At 44.3% G+C, this 8,966-nt stretch overlaps 1 protein-coding gene across 3 annotated transcripts in view; it reads left to right on the top strand.

The window, feature by feature from the left end:
* The first annotated feature begins 585 nt into the window (after positions 1–585).
* FBXO3 (F-box protein 3) overlaps positions 586–8,966 on the top strand; it is a 35,037-nt gene continuing 26,656 nt past the window's right edge. For 2 of the 3 annotated variants that reach the window (XM_074336192.2, XM_074336194.2), the window contains exons 1-3: positions 586–740; positions 5,006–5,095; positions 7,897–8,060. In XM_074336192.2, the coding sequence (XP_074192293.1) occupies positions 637–740; positions 5,006–5,095; positions 7,897–8,060 (358 nt within the window). In that variant the 5' untranslated portion in view covers positions 586–636. The remainder of the gene's footprint in view (positions 741–5,005; positions 5,096–7,896; positions 8,061–8,966) is intronic. The other variant, XM_074336193.2, reaches the window with a different exon arrangement.

Here is an 8,966-nt window from a genome sequence, read left to right as displayed (position 1 = left end):
AAGCCGTCAACGATCATTCCCCCATGTTGGGAGAAGAGCCTTTTATCTGCGACTCTAGCTGATTCCCAACCCTGTCCCCACTTAGTAGAAATGGCACGGAGCCGCCTGGCTGTATGCAAGCGACAAGCGGGGCAAGGAACGTTGAAGAGGGTACGAGAAGGGTTTCTGGGTCGTAAAACGAAGAGAAGCAATGGATTTGGAGGCCAAGGACAGATTAGATTTAGCGTGAGATCTGGGGCCAGGCTTCGAGGATACCTGGTGGAAATTATCGCAGGAAGGACTGTTGGGACCAAGGCAGCAGATTTTGAAACGGAATGTGGTCCGCACTCGGCAAGTTTGGGATCGGAACTGGAGGAGAGAGCTGGAGAGACCTGAGACGCGAGCACGTGGGCAGGCGGCCGAGCTCGCGCACCTAGTGGGAGCCGCACCGCAGACGCAGAGGGCCGCTACCGCGCTGGCGCAGAGCCCCCAGGCAGCGGGCGGGGCCTTCCCGGGGACCGCCCCTCGCCCCGCCCCGTGGGCGAGCCTGTCCCGACGGTTACATAACAAACCTGTGCGAGCGGATCGGGCGCTGGCGGCGGGGGCGGGGCCGGGGCGGAGTCTGGGCGGGGCCGGGCCTGCACCGGGCCGAGCAAGATGGCGGCCATGGAGACGGAGTCGGCACCTCTGACCCTAGAATCGCTGCCCACCGATCCCCTGCTCCTCATCTTATCTTTCTTGGACTACCGGGACCTAATCAAGTAATGGGACGACGCGCGTGGCAGCGGTGGGGTTACGGGGGCGGGAGGAGACGGTGAGGCAGGCGGGACTGAGGCCCAGATTGCCGACTGGACCCGGACTCCGCGTCAACCAGAAGGTGACGCCGGGACCTCCTTGATCCTGCAGAGCCACCCGGGGGCCGGGGCGAGACGGGGCGGTAAGGGCCCCGCCTTGAGGTCTTCCTCTTGTGCAGGGCCCAGGCCTGAGGAACGACGAGAGCCCGCTCTCCAGGCCTCGCTGAGGCCCAGTCCAGAGGGGGGAGGTACTGCTCCCCGCTGCCGCCCCGTGGACCCCCGCGGACCCCCGCGCCCGCCAGTCTCCGCCGGATATGCGGCCCGGCCCTAGGTGCTTTGCAAAGCTCCTTTGTGGCTCGAACGCTCTGCTCGGCCCTGGGCCTGCGGCGTCGGGCGCTGGAATAGGCAGGTGGGGCGCCCGAGGGGAGGAGCCCGGCGACCCCCTGACCCCTAGGTGCGATTTCCGCGGCCCCTAATACCTGGCATTTTTGGACTTCTATGCTGGGTAAATACGGTTGCATGTTGGATTTTGTGTTTTGGTACTGACTTGCGTTGGCGCGATACAGGTGACCGTTTTCTCTCCTGTACGCTTTGGGTTTCCCAGATTACCAGCATCTGTTCTAAAAATAAACACCGGTTGCTGGTAAGGGTGGTTAAATGCCCAGTTTCTTAAGCGCTTGGGACTGTCGGGGGTGGTGGAAGAAATGGCGCTGTTTACACCCTCAATAGCTGGTGGCATGGCTCAGTCTTTTTGTGCCACCGTATATATTTGCAGAGGAGGTGAAGTCGCCCTCTTAAGGATGGGTAGGCAAGTTTTTTTGTTTTTTGTTTTTGGATCAACCATTCAATTCCAGCCATTGGATGATTGTGCCTTGTATTAGGAGGGATCCTTTCAGAACTACGGTCTTTTTGGAGTTACTGGTAGGTGTTAGTTGGCTTAGCTAAGTGGTAACAGAGGTAACTCCAGTTTCTGACTGCTGTCTATGTTAGTCCCTGTAACACTTTACATTTTTTAAGAAAATAATTCTTTTTCTGCTTAGGCTTGTACTAAAATAAAGTTTTTCTCTCAGGCTTGTACTGAAACAGAGAAAAAAAGTTTATCTTTCCTTTGGAAAAGGCTGGTCCAGGTGCAAACTTTTCATCTGAAATATTCTTTTGCTATAGCCTCTTACAAATCCAACACACACACACACACACACACACACACACACACACACACAGTTGATCTATGGGCTACATTGCTGCCAGAGGGATCTTTCTAAGACAGATCTGGCTGCCATTCTCCTTAAAAACTGATGATGCCCCTTGTTTGCAGACTGTCACCTAAACTTCTGGAAACGTTTAAGGCCCTAAGCATTTGGCATAGTCCACTCTATCCAAATCAGACTTCTGACAGCATACGACACACTGTGTTTTTCTCTTCTGTGGTTTATGCTTTTGACCCGGCCTGGAATGCCATGTGCTCCCCAATCTGGCAAGATGGAATTCCTCTAAGACCCCCTCTCCTGATTCCTCTCTCTACCTTCTTCCTTCCTCTGCAGAGTTTATTTGCCATGCCAAGTAGATTGTATACTTCTTAAAAGTAAAGACTGTCTAGTTTATCTTCATATTCATCATTTATTCACAGATTTTCTTGAGTGCCTGTGTGCCAGCCTGTTAAATGTTGGGGATACAATAGTGAACAAGACAGATAAGATAAGGCCTCTTTCTTGAAGCCTACAGTCTAGTGGGCAAGATGGAAAACAAATAAGTACATAATACAAGAGATGCTATGTGCTATGAAGGATTAAACCAGTTGCTCCGTTAAGGACTGACGGGGGACGATCAATTCAAATCGAAGGAGCTGCCATTTATGAAGGACGCCATAGAGCAGCTGTGGCAGAGGGAACAGTGTGTTCAGAAGCTGATTGGACAAGAGCGTGGCCTGTTGGAGGAGCTAGGAGACTGGTGTTGCGGGAGGTAGGGAGTGACTCACAGCAGAGTGGCTTGAAAGACACTGGTGAGATCATGCAGGACCTTGTGAGTGAAGGTAAAGAGATCAGATTTTATTTTAAATGTGTTAGGTAGTCATCTCAGTTTTAAACAGAAGTGACATGATCCCTCCATAAATGTTTGTGAAAGTGAACTGAGTTGAATACTGTATTAGTCAGAGTTATTGAGAGAACCAGAACCAATCCAATATGTATGTGTATGTGATTTATTAGAAGGTATGGGCTCATGAATTATGGAGGCTGAGAAGTCCTTCTACCTGTCATCTGCACACTGGAGACCCAAGAAAACTGGTGATAGAATTCAAAGGGCTGAGAAGTGGAGAGCAGATGGTGTAGATTCCAGCCTGGATCTGAAAGCCTGACAACCAGGAATGCCACGGGCAAGAGGAGATCCATGTCTCAGAGAGCAAATGCAATCTTACACCACCACTTTTTTTTTGTCTTTTCAGGCTGTTAGGGGATTGGGTGCTGCCCAGTCACAGTGGTCAGCGTCATCTGGCTTAGTCAGTCTTCCCATTCAGGTGCTACTCTTTTCCAGAAACATCCTCACAGATACAGCCAGAAATAACGTTTAACCAGCTATCTGGGCATCCCTTGGTCCAGGCACGTTGACATATGAAATCAACCATCACAAATCCCATCCAGCTTTATCCACAGAAAAGTTCCCAGTGTACTGCACCTTCTTTCCTGCACGATACAGCCGCACCTTCTTTCCTGCACGATACAGCCCAACTTTGCTGAGCGACCTGCCCATTGCTAAGCGCTGAAGTTTTTGGTACACATTTGCTGAACTGGATAGGCTGGGACTGGATCAGTCCATTCGGGTCATTATGTAATGCCAGCTGCATAGTTTGAATCTTCTCCACTCCAGGGTGATGTATTGTGTACCCGTCATTCTTCACCCTGACTGTGTATCAGAATTACATGTGGCAAGTTTTAAACATACATATACATGCCTGAGATACAGATCTCACCCCAAGCCAACTGAGTCAGAATCTCTGGAACAGTACGTCTTGGCCTTGATTGTGCATCAAAATCACGTTTGGTGATTCTTTTATGTTTAGCTCATGGGACAGTGGAGGGAGGATGATCAAGAAAAGAGAGAATGTACTGTAAGGCACAAAAGTGGAGGGATTCCTGTATTTGGAAATGTTAGTTTGGGTATCTCGTGAGTTTGGCAGAAAAGGATGAGAGTGAATTTTGTGTAAAATCTGAAAACCAAACAAATGCTGTTATGTTTACCATCAATTTGGGTTTGTTTTTTTTTAACATGCCCCCCCTCTCCATGGCCTTGACAAACCAACCCCATGTGATTTGTGTTTTCTTAATTGGTTAGCTGTTGCCCAAGTGAGATCTTTGAATATCTACTTTCTATAAGTTGTTACATATTCCTCTTCTGAAAGGATAGAAATCCCTTTTCCTAATCTTAGGTTGATTCTTTTTGAAATTAAACATGTAGGTATGATTTACAGGGTAGGTGCGCTATTAAATTAGAAATCTCTATAGTAAGGAAAGTATTTGTTTTTAACATTCCATGTTTTTGAGCAGCTAACTTGAATATCTGTGGATATTAAAGCAGAATTGTTACGAATCTGACATTTTTTAGGTGGGTTCTCCAATAGTTGCTATAATTAAAAAGAGGTTTCCGCTCCAGGTTTCTTTCCTTTAAAAAAAATTAGACTAATCAGGGGGAATCTTTTCTTAAATTACATAAATGTCTAACCACTATGCTGTACAGCTGAAATTAGTATAAAATAATGCTGAATGTCAAAATAGATACATAAAGTATAAAAAAAAATAAAAAATTAGAACAAGACCTGTGTATTTAATATCAAATGTCTGAGGTTTTGAACAACAAAAAAAAGACTTTGTTTACACCTGAACAACATTTCTTCGTATATGCAGAAATGATTGTTGTCCCAATAATAAATGTAGAAAGACTCTTTGATTTGAAATTAATTCCAATGATTTATATGGTTTATACTTTCATATGAAAATTACAATTGTGGAGGTGTGGGGGTTTGTGTATTGAAATAGTTAAGATTTCAGTACTCACAAGGTAATTATACTAACTAACACATCAAGCAGATTTTAGAAAGTATTTTTTTGCAACTATAAGGGCAGAAAATGGAAAATAAAAAAAGCCAAAGGAAAAGAAGAAAACATTGACTATTTTCATCTTTATTTTTAAATTTTTTCCTTATTTTCTTTCATACTAACTGTGAATCTGACTACTGTCAGTTGTTGCTATGTCAGTCGAAGACTTAGCCAGCTCTCAAGCCATGATCCACTATGGAGAAGACATTGCAAAAAATACTGGCTGATATCTGAGTGAGTATTCGGGAAATACGTATTCTTGAAATTCGGCCATTGGCTTGTGTAACACTAGTCTTTCCTGATTCTGCTCTCTAACCCTTATCTCTTCATCTCCTTTGATGGCTCTTCTTGTGTCTGCCAGTAAGTGTTGGTGTTCTTCAAGCTTCTGTCCATGGCCCACTCTTCCTCTCCCTCTGAGTTCTCCTGCATGTACCGCTGTGGTTTCTAGTGACTACTTACTTGCGGGCTTCTGATTCCGAAATCTGAATGTCCATCCCTGACAGCGCCACTGAGCTCCAGACCTGTTTGCACAACCATCTGCTGGACCTTTCCATTGCATGACCCGCAGGGTTCACTGAATTCAGTAAATGTTAATAAATTTGACAGAATAAAAGTGTTGACAGAAGGTGGGGAGTTGGGAAAGGTGGAAGAAAGGGTAGTATTGCTTAGCTTGAGGGGAGTCAGGGTGTGACAAGCTGGTGAAACAAGAAGCAGAGGTGTAAGTATATTATTTAAAGCTGCAAGCTACTCAGTAGAGCTGAAAATTAAATAACAGAATTATCGAACATGGGGAGGGAGAAGAATGGGGAAGAGGGAGTTTTAAGTATTGCTGTATCCTGATACTTTACTTTAGGGTATCAGTACATAGATGTAAAATTGATAAATCAAGAACTAGAGGCATAAACATTTAGAATTAGAGAAATGTCTTCCAGAAATAACTATAAAGTTTTCTTAGAGGGGTTGGGCTTAGAATAGGAGACTAATTTTTTTTACTATAAGTTGTTGGTACTTTTTGTTTTTGATAAATATGTTTACATATTGTTTACGTTAATAAAAAGATACTTCCCTGCCAACCCTCCCCCGAAAAAACCCAACACCATCCTGAATTGTTCTTTTCCCCATCCTAATCCTGATCCTCCTGCATTCCTGGTCTTCATGGCAGTACCATCCCATCTCCTTGGCATCTGAGCCAGAAGCAGGAATCATCCTAGATCTCTCTCCGCCCCACTTCTCCCATTCAGTCTGGTCTCCCCTCTCCCTCCCCTCCCCTCTCCATGCCCCTCTCCCTTTGCCTCTCCCCCTCCCCCATTCAGTTGGTTACCAAGCCTGTCTGATTTTAGCCTCTATATTTCTTGGCTCTTCCTACTCATTTCATCCAGCTACCACAGTTGTCGTTCAGTTTATCGTCTCTTACCTAGACCACTGCAAAACCCTCCCGACTCTTCTCTGTGCCTCGAGTTTACACCTCTGGCATACCACAACCACAGTTCTGCTCTTCGAACGGTGCTGTTAAACCCTTCAGTGGCTCTTCATTTCCTACAGGATAAGGTCCAGGCTCGTTAGTATGTTACCATATTGCTTTTTGTGGCTGCCTTATCTTGTAACACTTCTGACTCTTAAATTTATACTTCATTCTTTCTCCCTGATGACACTTCATTTTTCTTTTTTCTTTTTTATGATGGAATTTTTATTTTATTTTTAATTAGTTTATTGGAGTGACAATGGTTAGTACAGTTACATAGATTTCATGTGTACAATTCTGTATTACATCATCTATATATATCACATTGTGTGTTCACTACCCAGAGTCAGTACTCTTTCCATCACTATATATCTGATCCCCTCTACCTTCATCTACCATCCCCTTCCCCCTAAAACTATTAATTTTGAAGGCAAAAAAAATGCCTTATTTAGTTAAGTGCTCAGTGGCTAAGTAGACACTCAATAAATGTTTGTAGAATTGTACCAAGTAGAGATGTTGAATCATGTGATTGCTTGGATGCTGTAAGATTGTCTGGCTAACCCTGCGGATCGTCCAGTGGAAAGGTCAAGCAGGTGATTGTGCAGACAGGTCTGGAGCTCAGTGGCGCTGTCAGGGATGGACATTCAGATTTTGGAATTAGAAGCCCACAAGTAGTCACTATAAACCACAACGGTGCATGCTGGAGATAAATTAGTATTATTGTTATCATTAGAGTCTAAATCTTTTCTAAAATAGAACCACAGCAGTTGACCCATGAACAGCATGGGTTTGAACTACATGGGTCCACTTGTATATGCATGGATGTTTGTTTTTTCAATGAATGCTATAAATGTATTTTCTCTTCCTTATGATTTTCTTTACATTTTCTTTTCCTAGCTTACTTTATTGTAAAATATAGTATATAATATACAAACATACAAAATATGTGTTAATCAACTGTCCATGTTATCATTATGGCTTGTGGTCAATAGTAGCTATTAGAAGTTAAGTTTTGGGTGACTTAACAATTATACTCGGATTTTTATCTGAGGGGTTCAGGGTAGGCTGTGCCCCTAACCCTTGCATTGTTCAAGGGTCAACAAACATTTTTCTGTTTGTTTGTTTTGTTTTGTTTTGTTTAAAGGAGGGCGCAGCTCACAGTGGCCCATGTAGGAACTGAACTGGCAACCTTGGTGTTATTAGTACCGCGCTCTAACCAACTGAGCTACCAGCCACCCCAACACACACATTTTTAAATTTATAATTGGTATGTTTTTAGTAAGTTGAGATTCATACCCCATATCCTCTTCACATAGTTTATTAAGATTAGAAAATTTAGGAAAAAATAAGTAGAAAATAAGAAAATCAGTGACTCGTAATCCCCACCATGCCAGCAATAACTCCTGTTAAATGTTTTGATGTGTCACGTTTTGCTCTCTAGTCTTCCTGGTTAAAATAAATGAAAAGGAAGGCAAACGTAACCAGAGTTTCAATAAAGTATGTTGGTAACTGTCTAAATATGTGCTAATTTTATTTGAAAAGGTTTTTAACCTCCTTGTTGTACTCTGTTTAGGGAAGAGAAAGCACAGAAGAATCAGTGCTGGAAATCTCTCTTCATTGATACTTACTCTGATGTAGGAAGATACATTGACCATTATGCTGCTATTAAAAAGGCCTGGGACGATCTCAAGAAATATTTGGAGCCCAGATGTCCTCGGATGGTTTTGTCTCTGAAAGGTACTGACTGGGAGTGCGGGATCTTCCTTCCCCATGTTAGTTCCTATAGTATAACTCGGTTAAGTAACACTGGGTCTCTATCCTTTATGCCAATCTGTGCTAATGCATCATTACCTGTAATTTGCCATTCACATTTGGCCAAGGAAATAGAAAGCCTGTGTTGCTAAGAGGACCCTTGCCCTAGTGCCTGCCCTGTTTTTGCCCATCTCGGGACCCACATGATTATTTATTAGAAGGAAAAGCTGAACTCTTTTTATTTTTATGTTTTGTTTGTTTGTTTGTATTTTAGATTTTATTGGGGAAGGGGAACAGGACTTTATTGAGGAAGTGTTTATTTCCAGGACTTTTTACTGGGGAACCAGTAGTGTGTTTTTCCCAGGACTCATCAGCTCCATCCAAGTCAAGTTGTTCCTTTCAATCTTAGTTGTAGAGGGCGCAGCTCAGCTCCAGGTCCACTTGCCATTAGTTACAGGGGTGCAGCCCCCATCCCCTGCGGGAGTTGAACCAGCAACCTTGTGGTTGAGAGGACGCGCTCCAACCAACTGAGCCATCCCTGAGCTCAGTGGCAGCTCAGCTCAAGGTGCCGTGTTCAATCTCAGTTGCAGGGGGTGCAGCCCACCATCCCTTGTGGGAGTCATACCGGCAACCGTGTGGTGGACAGCCGGTGCTCCAACCACCTGAGCCATCTGGGAGCTGAGCGGCAGCTCATTGACTTCATTCTAGTTGTGGAGGGTGCAGCTTGCAGGCCCATGTGGGAATCTAACCGGCAGCCCCATCGTCCAGAGCTCGCGTTCTAACCAACTGAGCCACCCGTCTGCCCCTTATGTTTATTTTATATCTAGAAACTAATAATGCAAACATTGCTTGAGGGTAACTATTGTGATTTCTTTTAAAAGACTTTTTTAA

Source organism: Rhinolophus sinicus, chromosome 14 (assembly GCF_057876585.1).
Source record: "Rhinolophus sinicus isolate RSI-liver-muscle chromosome 14, RSI-T2T, whole genome shotgun sequence".
Lineage (NCBI taxonomy): Eukaryota > Metazoa > Chordata > Mammalia > Chiroptera > Rhinolophidae > Rhinolophus > Rhinolophus sinicus.
The sequence above is the reverse complement of the archived record's forward strand: the minus strand, read 5'-3'. Positions and strand labels throughout refer to the sequence as shown.